The sequence below is a fragment of the Papio anubis genome, chromosome 17, assembly GCF_008728515.1.
Source record: "Papio anubis isolate 15944 chromosome 17, Panubis1.0, whole genome shotgun sequence".
Lineage (NCBI taxonomy): Eukaryota > Metazoa > Chordata > Mammalia > Primates > Cercopithecidae > Papio > Papio anubis.
In genome coordinates, this window is record NC_044992.1 from 21,940,962 (window position 1) to 21,960,139 (window position 19,178).

The window sequence follows — 19,178 nt, forward strand, 5'->3', positions numbered from 1 at the left end:
AATTATCCATCCAGCACAAGCAGCTTCTCAATCTGGAAATGGAGGGGATGGGGGGATGGGGGAATAAGAGAACAAAGGGAAGAGGCGAGAGGTAGAGGGAGAGAAAGCGATCGGGAAGCAAAAAGACTGCCTTTTATTTTAGAGACCTTTTTTTTGGTGTCACAACATGTAGATAAAAATGGTATTGGGCTCTGGACTTTTTTTTTTTTTTTAATATATATGAGGTTACTGATGTGTTGCTTGTAGCTGTCCACCCACCTAAGTGACACTGACATTTTAACACTTGAGCCAAAGGCAGTCTGAGACATGTGAAAATCTCACTTAACCAAATTAAAAGCTTTGGTGTATATCTTAGTCCAAAAGAAAGCAAGTAGATGAAAAATATTTAAGAAAAAGCACACTCCATTTTCTCTTTCTGGATTAACAAAATAATTATATTTAATACAAATACTTAACAGGAACACTATGTAAATAGCATATCCATATACAATATACCAACAGCCTAATAAGCGGGTTCTCTTCCAAAAGAGGTCAGTCACATGAACTGGTAGGGTCCTTCTTGTCAGAACCTGTAATTCTTCAGGAATCAGAAGCTCTCTAGCCATCTATGGCGGTTTCAGTTAAATAAAACATCATCAGTTGGACTAAGAAAGACTAAAAGGCAGTTCACTGCCCCTACCATCATCTGTATGCCTCCCCACCCTTTTTTTGGTAGGGGAAGAGGTGTTCAGCCAACAAACAACAGGACTGAGCAGTTTTGATTTTTAATTTCACCATTCACGGGGCTCATCCATCCATCTGAGGACCACTACCAGATAAAAATCCTGCAATTATATTTAGTGGCACTGTGAAAGACAAACTGCAAAACATAATACGTGCTCAGAACAAGCCTATTCTCTCTCAGACTGGCCCTGCGGCCCTCAGCCAGTTCAGAAAATGTGTCGGTACTAGCCAAAATGGGGAGTGAAGGTGATCACTGAAAGGACCACAATCATGCCTCAGCCTCCTAGCAGCCATCTTGCTCTATATAGGGACCCATGAGCACAGAGAACCAGCCTTTTAAAAATGAAAACAAACTTATGTCCTGGAAAAGCTAAGTGGTGCTGGGTAAAGTTTAATTTAAATTAAAAGTTGCATTAATACACCCAAATTTTAAAGTGTATGTTTTGAGGGAACATTTAATGAAATTTAAATGTCAGCAGAAATAGCAAGCTTCCTCTGGACACTTGTGTGGGCATCAGCTTTTCTCTTCAAGTATGGCCTGTCTTTTGCAGGAAGATAGCTATATTGAAGGATATTAAAGAGATGGAGAAAATTCATACAGTCCCTCAACCTTAATCCCTTATCCTCCTTCATCCTGGCTACTGACTCAAATACCACTAATGCCACAAAGTACATAAAAAGGTACAAGGACTGCTGGTTTTTTCATGCAAAGCCTTAGTGAGAGTGTTAACCAGGAAACCAATGAAGTGCCAGGCCATTACAAATGCCCCATTGAGAAACTTAGCTAGTTGCGTCACTTCCACAGGCAAACAATCCTTTTAAACTGGCTGACTGTGCCCCCAAGTTTTATCGCCTTCTATGTAGAGCTGGCTGGTGGCATCTTCCCAGTAAAGGACACCTGGATACGAGTGTTATTAGTTAGTACAGGGAAAAAACGAAAGAGGGAGAGTAGAGCACTAACATTTATACCAGTTGTTTGCCTCTGCTAACTTTTCTACAAGCTGAGCCTCAGTGCCAAAGGCCTGATCTATCACTAGCCTGGTTTGGCTATTCTTGCAATTCTAGCTTCTCTACAAAGAAAGATGGGCTGGGGTGCAAACATTTTAAAAACGGGCTTCATTCATTCACCTCATGATAGATGCTAGAGCCCACCTGTTTGAAAAAGGGACAAAATTCTGGCCTCAACAGTAATTTTCTAACACTCTTGGGAACATTCCATTGGAAGGAAGAACCAACAAACTGTCAACTCTGTGTTCTGGAAGAGTCTCAGAGGTATGGAAAACTGGGTACTATTCTATTGCCAAATTTTAGCAGACTATCAAGAAAAAGGAAATAGCCAGGTGACACACTTCTTGCAGACACAGCTCAGGAATCTGGGCCAGTTTACTGTTTATATATATAGGACTTAAAATTCTATAAAGGCTGAGAAAACAAAAAATACTAACAATGTATTTAAAACTCAACAAAATCAAGATAGCAGGTTTCTTTCTTTCTTTCTTTTTTTTTTTTTGAGATGGAGTCTCGCTCTGTCACCCAGGTTGGAGTGCAGCGGCACGATCTCAGCTTACTGCAATCTCCGCCTCCCGGTTGAAGTGATCTCCTGCCTCAGCCTCCTAGCAGCTGGGATTACAGATGCGTGCCACCACACCCGGCTAATTTTTGTATTTTTAGTAAAGATGGGGATTCACCATGTTGGTCAGGCTGGTCTTGAACTCCTGACCTCGTGATCCGTCCACCTCAGCCTCCCAAAGTGCTGGGATTACAGGCATGAGCCACCGCACCTGGCCTCAGAGCAGGTTTCTACTTAAGACTCAGTTGTTTTTTCCTAAGGAGGGACTTCTGTTTAATTTGCCCTCCCCTGACAGGGTCAATAAAAACAGGAAAGAGGGAGAATATTAACTTGGGCTATGCCAGCATAGGGATTATACCCGCCTTCTTTTACCCTTACCCTCTCCCATCCCCCACTTCTACTCATAAACATCAAAGCTCCCCACCCTACAGGACTGAAGTAATCTCCTGGGCATGCTGTCAAACTGTGCTGCCGTAGTTTGATGCCACAGCTCAGTGCTGACTTGGGCTTCCAAAGCCTTCCAGTTATACCCACCAGTGAGCTATTTATGAGTTGAACATGCTTCTCCAGAGCCATGATTTTCCCCTTTGGTCCAATTTTCTTTCAGATGGTCCCTAACCAAAGAATGATCACCCTAAAGGTCTGCATGTTTACACACAAATGGTGAGATCTGAGGAAAGCCCTCAAAGAAAGGCAGCAAGCATATAAACCTTGGACATGCTATAACAAATAAAATGGAGATACTTTTCTTAACATACAGCTTACTTCAACACCAACAAACTGTAGCCCGCAGTCAGATGTCTGATATCATAGAATTAGGCATTTCCTTTGGTATGACAGTTTGCTAAGTTAAAATGGCTAAGTGTCACCCATGCCAGGCAAAACCACAAGGACCACAAAGGAGGGATACAGCAAAACAAAAATGACAAAGCAAAGTAATATTTATTAAAAAGTCAAAATTACTGACAACTCTCCCTACATTTTAGATGATACTTTGGCAAAAAATGGCAAATAAGATCAAAAAAAGTTAAATATAGCCAACCTATGTATAGAACTATGACAAGTTACAGGTTTAGACACATTTAATGAGATTAATGGAATACAATTTTCACAATTACAATATATTCTGACTAGTAATTGATGACTGCTAATTGAAAACATTCACTGTAGAGTTTTCCTCTAAAACTGAGAATCAGCAGAACTATGATGGTTTAGTGAACGTGGGAATTAACAAGCACTCAGCTCATCACAGGAGCCTAGGGGTAGTGGAAAGAAAAGCAAGAGTAGGTTACCATTGCCTGATTTCATAATGCAGAGGCTTCTTTAAACTCACTTGAAGCTCTGTGCATTTCATTAGTTTCTCTGCTCTGTTCTCTGCACAAATGCAGACAGGAGAAAAATAATATTCAACATCCCTCTGAGGATCATAACTGAGTAAAAAAGGTGCTTGTGCTGCCACAAACAGGGGTCCACCTGGACCTCAAGCTTGCTAGTAATTCTGAGAGGTTCTCTTATCCCTGCCTAGCTTGGAGGTAAAGTGATGTCTTTGGGCTACGGTTAAATTCAAACCCTGCAGAGTCCTCTTTTGCTCACTCAAGCTTATTTCAAAAAGAGCCTCACGCAGAGAGCCCAGATCAGTGGGAAAGACTGACGCTACATTCAGGCACGGAGTTTCTCCCTGCCCTGCTGTTACTCTATATGTCTTTTGTCCTGTCAAGACTGAGAAACATTTCCTGGGAGATATCCTTTACAATTTGTCAGAAAACAGGGGAGAGGTACAAATTAACCACCAAAGTGATTAACTTAAAAGAAAGCAAATGTAATTAGGGGAAAAGAAATTCTACCTTGTGTTCGTGTTAACAAAAGTATCATCCACTTGGAATAACCCAGATATCATTTTTGTTCCCCAACTAGTGTTTACCTTTGCATATCTCTCATCTGTAATACCACCAGGAATTACACAGCAGTGAGAAGAGGAAATTGGTCAGCCTCCGGCTTTCAAGTAGTTTAGTGAGCATTTATGTAGTATGATTACAGCAAAAGGGAAAGTAGGCAGCAGAGCAAAAGGGACTCACTCTTGGAGTGAACAAGTTGAGTTTTTCATTACTTTGAAAATGGCATCAACCTGCAAGGTGCACTTGTAATTTACTTATTGTGAATTCCACAACAGCTCTATGTAGTAGTCAAGTTCCTTCTTGCTGATGGGTCAACTCATGTATTCCTCCTTTTATTAGTGTCTATTGTACGCCTCAGCTTTTGCCTCATACATAATGTGCTAAAACCTCATCTTTGTTCTTATTTGCTGAGACGACTTAGATTTAGGAATAACCTTAGGCTTAAAGGATGAGGATTTTGATATCTGGAAATGGCAGGCAGAAAAAGGAATCACATTCTCATTCTTCTTAACTGCTCTCAAGTCATGGGAAAAGCAGTCAGCTAGTGACCTGTGCATGCGTCCTGGGCACGGTGACAAATTTGCAATAACAAAGTGCCTTTCTGAAATTTGGTCTAGGACTTGCACTGAATACAATGTCCTCCTCTTTCAGGAAACTGGCAGGGGGACAGCCGTACTCCTGTCCTGTGTTCTCTTGGGAGGCACGCATTATGCAGAGGTTCTCTTCTAAGTGTCACTCATTGAATGGCAATGCGCTGGCCATGTTGTACTCCCTGGAGCCTCTAAGTCAAAGGAGGAGCCCAGTGGAGGGGGGAAAACAGACTTTTTTTTTTCTGTTCTGGTGACTTAAAATGCTGGCATCTTAAAACTTGAATGCATTTCCAGGAGCCTGCGCTGCATTAATGTACAAGGGCTACCATAAACCCAAACATAATCTTTTACCAGGGTGGCCTACTTAACTGTATACTCAAGGAATTGTCTCTGTGTTGGGGTTGGGACAAGAAAGTTGAGAGATGGATTTCAGTATGTTTACCCATTATCAAAAGCCAAGAGTATTAATATATTTTCTATTACTTTTCACTTGTGGGAGAAAAGATGCACCCATTTCTGTTCAAGAAGCAGGACATCTGCATTTTTAGGTAGCAAAAATCCTCTTGGGAGGATCAAAGCAGATGGTTTCTTTTTATGATCCATATAAAACTGTCAGGTAAATATTCTCTGCACTCTCTATTTACTGTTATCTGGGCTTACATAAAGATACAAATAAACAGGTGAGTTTGCTGCAATACACAAACAACTTTTTGTTCTTGTTAATTGGACTCAAAAGACAGCACAGTTTAATTGACCTGAAATTATTTCCACCACAACCAATAAAACTGAGACAATTAAAATCTCTCTTTTTTTTTTTCCTTTGAGATGGAGTTTTGCTCTTGTTGCCCAGGCTGGAGTGCAATGGCGTGATCTTGGCTCACTGCAACCTCCACCTCCTGGGTTCAAGTGATTCTTCTGCCTCAGCCTCCCGGGTAGCTGGGACTACGAGGCGTGCATCACCATGCCCGGCTAATTTTTTTTTTTTTGAGACGGAGTCTTGCTCTGTCGCCCAGGCTGCAGTGCAGTGGCGTGATCTTGGCTCAATGCAAGCTCCTCCTCCTGGGTTCACGCCATTCTCCTACCTCAGTCTCCCAAGTGGCTGCGACTATAGGCACCCGCCACCGTGCCCGGCTAATTTTTTGTATTTTTAGTAGAGACGAGTTTCACTGTGTTAGCCAGGATGGTCTCAATCTCCTGACCTCGTGATCTGCCCGCCTCGGCCTCCTAGTGCTGGGATTATAGGCATGAGCCACTGCGCCCAGCCTCTAATTTTGTATTTTTAGTAGAGACAGGGTTTTACCATGTTGGTCAGGCTGGTCTTGAACTCCTGACCTCAAGTGATCCACCCGCCTCGGCTCCCCAAAATGCTGGGATTACAGGTGTGAGCCACTGCCCCCAGCCAAAATCTTTTTTCTTAAACTAGGGTCCTCCAAGTATGAGAAGTGCTCAAACACAGAAATTTTCTGTTGTGGCTAGTGGGTGACAGGTGAGCATTCTATCTAAAGAAAGATGGTGGATTTTTTGTACTTCCTCTAAGGCAACAATACAGCTTTAGACTTCTTTGCTAGGAAGGGACACCCAGAAAAGTTGAAACAACAACATACCAAATCACATCGTAAGGTTCTCTTCACTGGGATGTACCATCCTGACTGGAGCTCACAGAAGAAATTCTTCATTTACTGACATTACAGAGATAATATAGGCATAGGTATTAAAATGTGCTTAAATCAACCATCTTTTGTTAGGTTAAGATTCAAAAATAAAAAATAGAGGCTGAGGCAGGAGGATCAGTTGAAGCCAGGACAGGAGTTTGAGAACAGCCTGGGTAACACAGTGAGACCCTATCTCTACAAAAAAAGAAAAAAATTAGCCGGGTGTAGTGGCAAATGCCTGTAGTTCCAGTTACTCAGGAGGCTGAGGGGGGAGGATTGCTTGAGCCTAGGAGTTGGAGGTTACTGTGAGTTATGACTGTGCCACTGCCCTCCAGCCTGGGAGACACAGCAAGACTGCCTCTAAAAATAAATAAACAGGCCGGGTGTGGTGGCTCACACCTGTAATCCCAGCACTTTGTGAGGCCGAGGCAGGCAGATCACGAGGTCAAGAGTTTGAGATCAGCCTGACCAACATGGTGAAACCCCGTCTCTACTAAAGATACAAAAATTAGCTAGGCGTGGTGGCGGGCGCCTGTAATCCCAGTTACTCAGGAGGCTGAGGCAGGAGAACTGCTTGAACCTGGGAGGTGAAGGTTGCAGTGAGCTGAGATCACACCACTGTTACTCCAGCCTGGGCGACAGAAGGAGACTCTGTCTCAAAAAAAATAATAAATTAATTAATTTAAAAAATAATAATAAAATAAATAAAAAGATGGGAGAAGTGTAAAGACAACCCACAAAATGGAAGAATACTTGAAAATCATATATGTGACAAGGAACTTATATTTACAACATATAAAGAACTCTCATAACTCAATTAAAAAACCGAAAAACTCAATTAAAAATGGACAAAAATCTGAACAGACATCTCCAAGTAAACATACAAATGGCCAATAACCACATGAAAAAAAGTTTAACATCACTAGCCTTCAAGGAAATCTGATTCAAAACTACAATGTGATACCACTTCACGCTCACTAGGATGGCTTTAATCAAGAAGGCAGAAAATAACAAGTGTTATCAAGGAAGTGGAGAAACTAGAACCCTCCTATGCTACTGGTGGGAAAGTAAAATAATGCAGCTTCTTTGGAAAACGGGTAGTTCCTCAAAAGGTTAAGAGTTACCATAAGATCCAAAAAATTCCGCCTCTAGGTGTACATCCAAGAGAAATGAAAACTTGCACATAAAAACTTGCACCCTTCCTGGCGTGGTGGCTCACACCTATAATTCCAGCACTTTGGGAGGCTGAGGCGGGCAGATCACTTGAGGTTAGGAGTATGACACCAGTCTGACCAACATGGTAAAACCCCGTTTCTACTAAAATTACAAAAATTAGTTGGGTGTGGTGGCGGACATCTGTACTCCCAGCTACCCTGGAGGCTGAGGCAGAAGAATCGCTTGAACCTGGGAGATGGAGGCTGCAGTGAGCTGAGATCACTCCACTGCACTTCAGCCTGGGCAACGAAGCTAGATTCTGTCTCAAAAAACAAACAAACAAAACCAAAACCAACAACAAAGAAAACTGGCACCCAAATGTTCACAACATTATTTACAACACCAAAAAGCAGAAGCAACCCAAGTGTCTATCAACTAATGAACTAATAAATAAAATGTATATCCATACAATGGAATATTGTTTAGCCATTAAAAAGCTGTGTAAGTATTGATAAATGCTACAACCAGGATGAACCTTGGAAAGATTCACTGAGCTCCACAAGTAATTTTAGGTATCACTTGTACTTTCACTCAGGTTAACAAAAACCAGTGTTTCATTCAACACATTAATAGTGACTAGTTGAATTTCTTTTAAATTAAGATTAGACAATTTATTGAACATTACTGATTTAACTTTCAAAAATACTCCTGGAGGCGTACTTGACCAAGAACTTACAACAGACCAACATGAATCCCATCTCCAGATTCATATGAAAGCAGTACCTAAATATTCCTTTGAACCTTTATATCTATTAAAAACATACAAGTCATTTACAAAGGCCAAAACTGTCCTAATATATTATTAGTGGAGCTATCTATAAAGTACTTTGAGAGCCTTAAGAAACAGCAGCAGATTGATGAGACTGTAACTGCACCCTACCTTTTATTGAGTATGGTAATTAATGTTGGAACAGGCCTTAACTGAAAAATTTCCTGTAACAGTACTACTAAGTACTTGCCTTACTTTACACAAAAACCGTAATCTTTCAAGAGTATAACCTCCTTTTCCACTTTAAATATTTCTGAGACTTGCAATCATTTCATAAGAATTAGCCCCTGAGCCCTACGTTAAGAAGCATGCATCTGAACTTGAGTTAAAATTGAACATTACTATATCTTCCATATTTAGGTGGACCATTAAGACAACATGACACAGGAGGCTAAGGCAGGAGAATCACTTGAACCGGGAATGCGGAGGTTGCAGTGAACTGAGACCACGCCACTGCACCCTAGCCTGGGCAACAGAGTGAGACTGTCTCAAAAAAAAAAAAAGAAGACAATACGACATACCTAGATTCCAATTCAACACAGAAAATGCAAAACAAACAAATAAATAAAATAAACATAGAACCAAATTAGGTTTGTTTACTGTAGAATCATTTCACTATTGATGGGGCTGGGTGAGGGGAAGGAATCTAGATGTTGTCACCTCCAGTTCATCAGTGCCAGGCTTCTAAGCACTTACAATATCAAAAACAACATACTGACAAGATAATGTTAAAATTAATGTGTTTTAATCCATCACTTGCCTGATATTATTCTAATGAGGAGCTAAACACAAGAAAATCAGAAAAACCACCTCCTTAAAAGTTCAAACAGGTTGGGCATGGCAGCTCACTCCTGTAATCTCAATACTTTGAGATTACAAAGGTGAGAGGATTCTTGACCTGCCTGGGCAGCATAGTGAGACCCTGTTTCTACAAAAAAATTAAAAAAATTAGCCCAGCATGGTGGAACATTCCTGTGGTCCCAGCTACTTGGGAGGCTTAGGTGTGAGGATCACTTGAGCCCAGAGTTTGAGGCTGCAGGGAGCTAGGATCAAGCTTTGGAGACCCTGTCTCCAAAAACAAACAAACAAACAACCCCACTTCAAACATCAAACATTTTCTGCAAGGCAGTTTTCTATTCTGTGTGTGAAACCTTTGTTACGACTCACTGAAAATACGCAAAACTCCAAGCTGAGCTTAGTTTTGCCTGTGCACAGAGACCTTTTTACTCTCATTCTTCGAAAACCTCATTTTGGATCTCGCTGCCAACACCAGAGAGAGGAAAGCTGGCCAACAATTCCAAATATAACATGCGGAGGCAAATGCTACAGAAATCTGTCTGACAGGAAGGGACCATGCTGAGGTCTGCTGAGGTAGATGCACTTCTCAATCAGACCATTTTGGTCCCTCAGTCTGTTTGGAGCAAAATGCCATGAGAAGGCAATCACAGGAAACCAGCCAGTTTTATCATCCTGATTACTGATGCCCCATGGTATTCACTCTGTCAGTGACAACAATCAACAATCCTACCGATCTCAAACAGAAAGATGGGTCAGTGGCAACTAAAGCTGAACTGGTTATTCTAATTTTTAACAGATTTTTTGGGATCAGTTCGGTGACCAGAACTTTCAGAAAGCTCAACTCATGGCATGATAATTATGATGAAGTCAGGTTCACCAAGGGACACTTAAAAACATATCTCTTTCCAAGGCCGGGTGTGGTGGCTCACGCCTGTAATCCTAGCTCTTTGGGAAGCCGAGGTGGGCAAATCACGAGGTTCGAGACCAGCCTGACCAACATGGTGAAACCCTGTCTCTACCAAAAATACAAAAAAATTAGCCAGGCCTGGTGGCATGCACCTTTTAATCCCAGCTGCTCAGGAGGTTGAGAAAGGAGAATTGCTTGAGCCTGAGAGGCAGAGACTGCAGTGAGCTGATCGCGCTACTACACTCCAGCCTGGGCAACAAAGCAAGACTCAGTTTCTAAAAAGCAAAAACAAAAACAAAAAAAACCATACACACATCTCTTTCCAATTCTCTAGGGACAGGTTTAGTAACTCCTACTATCACACTGAATAACTGATAAACCAGTTAAACTTGGATAAAGTGATTACACTATCACTTAATAAAAAACAAAGACATCAGTTCTTCAAGTTTAATTCTTCGGTGAAGTCATGGTACTGAGCACAAGACAATTAATTCCTTCACCCAGAGAATCATTACAGAAAATCCAGAAATAGGGCTCCCAGTCTAACTGGGAAGAGATGATGTGCCTCATACAAAGCACTAGCTCCTGAGAAAACACAGAACAATTAAAACAGCTTATTTGACTAGTCATTTCCTTACTATTTATCTTAGAAAGATCCCCTGTGGTTTATAGCTATGTCACTAAGCCCAGGAGGTAAAGTTTGCCTAGAACCACTTCTGGAATACTGCACTGGATTCTGTTCACAGTGAGGCAGACTGGCAAGGAATACTAGAGACTGAAAAAAGACTTATCCCACAAAGCTTTGGATGGAGAACCACAGCAGCATTGCAATTAATACCTACAGCATTTGCAAAATTTAAACTTCACTTTTTCTTTAAATTTTGTAGAAATGGAGTCTCGCTATGTTGCCCAGACTGGTCTTGAACTCCTGGCCTCAGGAGATCCTCCCACCTTGGCCCCTTTAAGTGCTGGGATTACAGGCATGAACCACCATACTCAGCTTCAACCTTACTCTTGTACTTTCTGTACATAAGGAAAATTATCATTATCTTGCCTACCTAAGTAATTCAGTCTTAGTCAATTTAAAAGGGAAGCAAAAGGAACTATAACCTTACCCTCATGTGATACAAGTAAGCAGTGATAGGACAATTTTTTTTTTTTCCTGAGATGGAGTCTCACTCTGTCATCCAGGCTGGAGTGCAGTGGTGTGATCTCGGCTCACTGCAACCTCCGCCTCCTGGGTTCAAGCAATTCTCCTGCCTCAGCCTCCCGAGTAGCTGGGACTACAGGCTCGTGCCACCACACCAGGCTAATTTTGTATTTTTTGTAGAGATGGGGTTTCACTATGTTGGCCAGGCTGGTCTCGAACTCCTGACCTCGTGATCCACTCACCTCAGCCTCCCAAAGTGTTGGGATTACAGGCGTGAGCCACTGCACCCGGCGGGGACAAATTCATGAAAACACATTCAAGTATAAAAATGTTCTGAGACATTAACTACTTGATCTAACTACTCTGGTTGAGTTAATAAAATACTTCACTCTCCAGCCTGGCCAACGTGGTGAAACCCCGTCTCTACTAAAAATACAAAAATTAGCTGGGTATGGTGGCAGGCACCTGTAATCCCAGCTACTCAGGAGGCTGAGGCAGAAGAATCTGTTGAACCTGGGAGGTGGAGGTTGCAATGAGCCGAGATCGCACCACTGTACTCCAGCCTGGGTGACAAAGTGAAGACTCCTGCCTCAGAAAAAAAAAAGTAAAATACTTGACTCTTGGTGGAAAGAGTGTGGCTTCAGACGCAGAAAAGTGGGATAAGCCTCACTAAATGAAATTCCTCTAGGGAATTCCTACTTAAAAGACTTCCTGCCTTTGCACCAATATCTACAATGCTTTGTGATTTAGATAACAACTCAGATAAGTCAATGGTACATTCAGTACCAACATCTTCAAAGGGAGAATTGGAGATGTTAAACAAGCACTACTTCATTTACTACTATTCACAAATCTCTGATTACTAGTTCCTATTCAATGTCTCAAAAAAATAAAATAAAATAAAATTCAATGAAATGCACAGTCTAGGCAAGTCTGAATCTCACCAACGGCTAAAGAGTCCCTCCTTCTCTCTCCTTTCATCTAAAGTGCAAACTGTTAATTGTTACAACTTGATAAGACTTTAGACTCACCTAATTAAAAAATTCAGTGGTTAGGTTTTAGAGTTTAAAAGCCCAATCGCAGGCAAACCAGACAGCACACTTTTCCCATGCCTGAAGTTTCTAATAAACAATTGCAGCTTTATCAAATAAATGAGCTTATCAAATTCTCACTCAACATGCATGTCAACCATCATGGTTAACACCAAGTTCATCCTAGGGGTAGGATGTAAGCCCACGTTTTAAATCAAGAAGTCTACAACTCAGTCCTGGTATACATACCAAACAAACACATTAAAAAAAAAAATGTAAGCAACTGGGAATAACTGGTAAGCAACACAACGTATATTCAGGCACAAATTTCTCCTAAGAACAGCAAAGGAAATGTGACCAGAGATATTTTCTCCAGGTGGATTACACCTTGTAGGAAGTAAAGGCTAAAAACCACAGATCCTTAGTCACTTCATAATAAAAATTTTAAAGTCAGCAGCAAAACTTCCTCTAGGATAATCATTTTTGTCCCTGCAATTTTACAAGCTAGGATGGGGTGCCCTCCTGGGCAAAAGTATCTTGGGAATGGTAATGGGAGCTTCCTACATAACTTCTGACCACAGACTTAATTTGCTCAGTATCAGTCATCTGTCTAGTAAGTGTTCCCAAACCTGCAATTAGTACAAATATATAGTAGACACAACTCCGCAAACCGAGCGATGGAACGTGAATGGAACTGTTAAGAGACCTTCGGTGAAATTTCACATAAAAAAAAACAACAAAAACAAAAACAGAGGGCTAAAAAAGGCAACATCAAAAAACTGGTGGGAACACAGAAACAGCCCCCTCTTCCTTTCTCCCGACTGGCTCCTCTCTCAAACCTCTGCCTCAGTCAACTGTTAGAGAACAACAGAACGAGACCCAGTAGAACAAGACGAAATCTGGGTTTGCTGCCGCAGATGTGGGATTTTTGTGGAGGGCAGAGGTGATTTCTGCCGGCAGAAGATGGAGTTTAAACTCTTCTTTGCCGGATTGTTCTGGGCTGAGCCCCCGAGGAGGATCACGCAGCGGGCGATCAACCCACGTCCCTCCCTCTCGGTTCGGTTTCTCCCCTCCCCTCGCGTCCAGTAAGGGGGAAAAAAGCGTACGGCTTTCCAGCTCTCAGTTCCTTAAAAATGCCTTTCCAATGCCACCGCACACAATCCTCCCCCTGGCAGCAAAGAATTTTGCAGCGAAGGGCTCGCCGATCCGGAGCGGAGAAATGAAATCGGCGCCCAAGGGCAATTTTAATTGTCTAACCCGGCCCGATTTCCTAAGAGGCAGTGGCGCCGGGAGGGAGGAGGGAAGAGGGAGGAGGAAGGAAGGCAGCTCTGAGAGGCAACAGGGGGCAAGCGGAGGTAGAGAAAGGGGACCAAAGCGGCGAGATCCCAGCCTGGGCCCCTGAGGAGCTTCTGCAGAAAGGACTCGGGGGCTGTCCCCACCGTTCCCCGGGAGACGTTTGCAAATCATATATGCAGCCAAAATGGCGCTGAGAATAAAAATATAATTTAAAGGCAGGTCGCCATATTGTAAACAGAGAGGCAAAGAAGAGGCGGACTCGAGAGACACCCTCCATGATTTCTTCTACAGCCACAAGCGCCCGGTTGCCGGGGTCTGGACCACTGCAATTCAGGTGGCCGAGGGCTCTACGCACCCACCCCAAGGAGAGCCCGGCCGGGCAGGAGCCCCGAGGGCAGCGGGCGCGCGGGCAGGCAAGCGGCACTGGGCCCGGAGCTCCTCCCCTTCCTCCCCCGCCACTGCCGGCTGTCCCCGGCCGGCTCTGTCCCGGCTCCCCAGCGACTTCCAATCCCATATGGGGTTCTCTTCACTCCTCCCAACCCCCACCTCGGGGTCCGGACCCACCGCTGCTCCTCCCCCCTAAACTGCCAGAACCCGGCGGACACCTGGGGGCGGGGAGGTGCTCGCCCGGGCAGCTGCAGAAAGTCAGCTAGCGGCTGCAAGCGCCCGTTATTTCGGCAGGCAGGGGCAGGCCAGGTGAAGGAATGCGCAGAGAAGGGTCCCCGGACCTTACCAGCACTGGAGGTGGAAGGCAGCCGGGCAGTGGTCGCAGCACAGGAGATCTCCACCTTCCTTGCAGCTATCGCAGCTGTCGTGGTTGGTGGCCCTGCCGCTTCTCCGGGGCTCCTTCTCAGGCTTCCGACTCCGCTTTTCTGCCTCGTCCGTCTTGGGGGGGGCCAGCAGAGCTTGGATTTGCTGCACACACATACAAACGGCGTGTGTGCACACTCGGAGCTCCCGGGCGGTCCGTTGCCCCCCCGGCGCGGCTTCTCCGTCACCCACCCCTCTCCCCCCTTTTGTCCTTCTTCCTCCCATCCAGGCTGCTCCCAGAACCTCTCAGCCCCCGGAACCAGGGGGAGCCCACCCTAACCGCGTTCCTGCAGCACAACAACGAGAACAGCTTCTTCCAAATGGGGAGGATCAAGGGTAGGGGGATGGGAAGAGGGTGCGCGGTTCCCTTCTTGCCACTTCCTTGTATGGACAGTGGGGGACTCCAAAGCCTGGCTCTGGAGAGGCCCGAAGCCCGGTACCCGGACGTGCTGGGGGAAGCACAAAGGGGCCAACAAGAAGGGGGTGGGGAGGCCTGCCGGTGCAACGAGATGGAGTGAGCTGGCGCCTGGGGAGAGCGAATCGAGGGCGGCGGGTAGGTGAAACTGCTGCAAACGTCCTCGGAGGCTGAGCTCAGCCCCCTAAATTGCAAAGAGGGGAGGGAGAGGCTAAGTGAGGAAGAATCCCCCTCCCTCGGTCCTCTGGGCGCTTCGAGTTTAGGACCGGCTTTGTGGGGCGGAGGGCGGAGGTTCCCTCCCGGCGCTGGGGGAAGGGGATGAGGAGGGCCACTCTTACCTCCATCAGCCCCCCTGATGTGTCCAAGTCGTACACGATCGTCTTGGTCTCCATTTTCTCCCACATTCATCCACCTCCCGGGCTGGGTGCTCTCTGCTCCGGCCCCCCCCAACCCCGGGGGGAGGGGGGAGGTGGGGGTAGGGGGCGCTCCTGACCCCGGCCCCGCTTCTTTTTTCCCAACACGGGTCCCGACTTCCTCGCCCTGGCTCCCCCCCACCCCCCGGCCCCCAGTCCCCGGGACGACAGCGTCCTCCCGACGGGCCGCGAGGGGGGAGCAGCCCCTCAGTCCCGGCCCGGCTGCTGGCTGCACAGTGGGTCCCGGCTCCAGGGGTCAGGCCTCGGCAGGGCCTAGTCCCACAGGCTAAAGCCGGCACTGGCGACCGCCGGTCCGGCCGGGAAGGCTGGCGGGCGCTGCCATCCCGGGGCTGGGGGTATCGGACGGGGGGGGGGTTAAGAGGTTAGGTGAGGTTGTGGTACGTGAGGTGACTGGGGGGAGGGTGATGGGGGGTGGTCCCCGGGCTCCGCCTCTCGCCGCCGCCGCCGTCTGCGTCCCGGCTGCCGCGCACTTGGCGCAAACTTACCGCGAGCGCCCGCAAAGCCACCCGCGCAGGCGCCCCGGGATCGGCGCTCGCCGCGCGCAACCGCAGTGACAGCCGGCGGCCTGGCTCCCGCGCAGCCGCGGTGAGGGAGTACCCCCCAGCGCGCAGCCGCGCTGGCATTCGTCTGGAGGACCGAAGCCCCACCTTTCTGCCCTGCGCCAGCGCACTGAGACAAAAGGGCGGGACCTGAGGGCTCGCGCAGGCGCTTGGGAAAGCTTGTAGGGGTCAAGGCGCAGCCGCAGGAAGCTAGGGACTCTTCATCCATTGGTGTTTGTGTGCAAACTAAGAAGACTCTGTCCTGCGCAGGCGTGTTGGGAGTGCTCCCCTCCCACTCCGTAACACTGAAGCCTCCCGCGCAGGCGTATTGTCTTCCGCAGGCCCTCACAAGAAGGCTGCTACTTTCGCCATTTTGGTAATGGGATATGGGCTATCATGCCCTTGGAGTCCTCAGGCATGAACAGAAAGGAACAAGGTGTGGTGTTGGATGGAGCTGGTCGCCTGTCGGTGACAGCAGTGTTCCTAGGGATGTTGTACTGGACTGTTCGGTTCTAGCATCAGGTGTGGCTGGACCAGGCCACCATATTGGTAAAGAGAAAAGCCATTTGCGACAGAAAATGACGCTTTTGGTGGCGTGTTGGATGACTGTGTTTCCTAATTCTCTCCCGTCCTGACAGTTAATTTTATCAGTTAATTGTATCCTGAGCATCCCTGCCTTGCGTGGTGGTGGCACTGTGGAGAGTTCCGCCTGCCCGTTACCACCCTCTCTTCACCACTGTCCCTGAGATCTGCTCTTCAAGAGGAAGCCTAAAGCGGAGAGTTTGTAATCCTGACAACGCCCAGCTACCTGCGTACCCCGGACTCCAACTCCCAGTTTGCAATGCCAAAGGATCTAAAGGGCAGGCGGCGGGGGAGGGTCGGCGTACCCTGGGAGCAGAATCATGATAAGGTCCTGATGGATTGTGGGAGCTGTAGTTCCATGTGCGATGCACTCTATGGTAGGATAGACCCAGGGGAAGAGTCATTTGCCAGCCCAGAAGGGGATACTTTTGAGGAGAGCGTCAGTGCTGCATGCCAGGATTTGTAGTCTGAGGCCCTTACTCACGTTCACAGGCGGGGATTCGGCGTATGCACTCCCTTTCAGGGCGCCAGCTCCCCTCCCTTGGTATCGCAAATCCAGAGATGGGAGGCAGTTATTGCTGCCTGAGGGTGGATGAAGCAGTGGAGAAGCGAACTGCATCGTTGTTGTGCCCGGCATAGGAGGTTGGATGGAGTTGTTGCTTCGTAGCTGTGCTCAGTACTTTTAAAATTTTATTATTTATTTATTTATTTTTTTTGAGACGGAGTCACTCTGTCACCAGGCTGGGTGCAGTGGCGGATCTCCAGCTCACTGCAAGCTCAAGCCTCCCGGGTTCGCGCCATTCTCCTGCCTCCAGCCTCCAGTAACTGGGACTACAGGCGCCCGCCACCTGCGCCCGGCTAGTTTTTGTATTTTTTAGTAGAGACGGGGTTTCACCGTGTTAGCCAGAATGGTCTCGATCTCCTGACCTCGTGATCTACCCGTCTCGGCCTCCCAAAGTGCTGGGATTACAGGCTTGAGCCACCGCGCCCGGCCTACTCGGCCTACTTTTAATGTTAAGGGACACTTAGCATTCTCAGAGTCGTAAAGCTAGAAAGGATTTAGAGACCATCTGATTTAATCCCCTCGTTTCTAGATGCACAGGGAGGAGCAGTGATCTGCCTAGGTCACATAGTGCATTTATGGCAGACCTAAGAATTAGATTTCTTGATTCTCAAACCAGACACTGTCCATTACACCATGTCGACTATGTGTAAGGAATTGCTGTGCTTTCTTTGGGTACAGTAAGAAGGATGAGTTAGGTAGAGTAGGGATGTCAGTGTACAGAGTCTTAGGTTTCTGTTTTCCTGACTTTTCGCTTTTCTGATGACCCTCTTGGTGCCTGGAAAGAATGGTAAGGTCGTGGATGGTGGGGTGGAGAATGTCATGTGAATTGGCTGCTCTCTGCTTTCTACCAGCCTGAGCCAACAATAAACTTCAGTGGCTGTGGACCAGAGATGTGGCCCTCAGAGAGGGGAGGGCTGAGCTAGATTGTTTGTATGAAAGAGGCAAGATTTTCTATCTTCTACGGCTATACTTTATGCCACAGGCTCTCAGAGGTTAGAACCTCATGTGCCCTCTCTCTTTGGCTTTTTTTCCTACTGCTCAGGGCCCAGCTGTGCTGCTGTGTCAGCCTGAAGGCATTATGGAACAGATAAGTAAGCCATTGGTGTCCATCCACTGAACAAGGCTTTGCTTTGATCAACACCATCAGTTGCAGCTGCTAATAGGAACTATGGGCTAATGAGGGAAATAAGACTTGGCTCTGTTGACAAGAGCCAGGGAAACTTCACACACCTTCCTCTTGGAACTTGGAGGATGAGGTTAGGCCAGTGGGGCCAAGGAATGGTGCCACCTTGGAGAGCTCCCGCCCTGACAGTTCAGGGGGGATTGAGGAGCGAGCAGGTGGGATACAGATGCCTTTGGAAGTGACCTCTTGTGGCTAATCTAGGCACTGCACTCTGCGTTGACAAGAGCTTCTCATCCTTCAAGGTAGCTTGTGCTAAAGCCAGGGGTAGGCAGCATGAGTGGTCAAGACTTCCCTGTTGGAACACTGTAGAAGCAGAAGGTGCTGGTTGCTGCTATTATTTCTTTTGTGAATTTTTCTCTACTGGTTTCCGAGCTCCCATAATTTCCTGTTGCCTGCCTCTTGCTGTTACTCTTGGAGAGCAGCGACGCAGGGCACACCTCTCAGCATGGAATGTGCATACTGGGGGGCGACGCTGGGCACTTTCCATCTTGGTAGGTACTGGGGCCCATAGGGAAGGGGCAAACTTAAGAAGATCCTCCCAGCCACCTTTTTCCAGAGGCCATGGTTAGGGCCTTTGCCTAACTTAGGAGCCAAGCCCCTAAGCTGCATTACCACTGCTCCCGACAATCTGTTTTCTAACGCCAAGCCAGATTAGGGCTTCATGTTCTGGGGAATCAGTCTCTGTTTCCTATTCCAATTTCCCAAGCCTTGCTTACTTAGAAATAAGGGGAAGGAGAGATGCATCAGGCTTCCTGAGCCTAGTTAGCATTGAGAAGGGCATCAGTGGCATTGAGAAGGGATTTGGGAGTGTGCCAGCCTATAGTTCTGGACCTGGTAAGAAGGGGGAAATAAGGCATTGGGTGGATGTGCAGTGGGGTTCCTGGGCTCCCACATCCCTGCAACACCAGCCATTGGGGCCTCTGATTTTGCCTGCCATCTGTTGCACTGTCTCTTTTGCGACAGGGGACCCTGTTCAACTGCATGTAACAATTTGTTTTAAAATAAAATCTGAGCACTTTGGGTGGCTGAGGTGGGAGGACCACTTGAGCCCAGG

General features: G+C 46.5%; 1 protein-coding gene across 5 annotated transcripts in view; it reads right to left on the reverse strand.

The window, feature by feature from the left end:
- Positions 1-15,792, reverse strand: part of PHF12 (PHD finger protein 12) — a 47,995-nt gene extending 32,203 nt beyond the window's left edge. The window contains exons 1-2 of one of the 5 annotated variants that reach the window (XM_021928875.2): positions 14,330-15,130; positions 6,383-6,457 (exon numbers count right to left, since the gene is read on the reverse strand). Coding sequence is in view for 2 of the 5 variants with exons in the window: in XM_021928874.2 (XP_021784566.1) it covers positions 14,330-14,631 (302 nt within the window). In the remaining 3 variants the exon portion in view is untranslated. Of the gene's footprint in view, positions 1-6,382; positions 6,458-14,329; positions 15,136-15,159 lie in introns of those variants that run through there. The other 4 variants (XM_003912530.5, XR_004179379.1, XR_004179378.1 and 1 more) reach the window with 4 other exon arrangements.
- Positions 15,793-19,178: the final 3,386 nt, after the last annotated feature.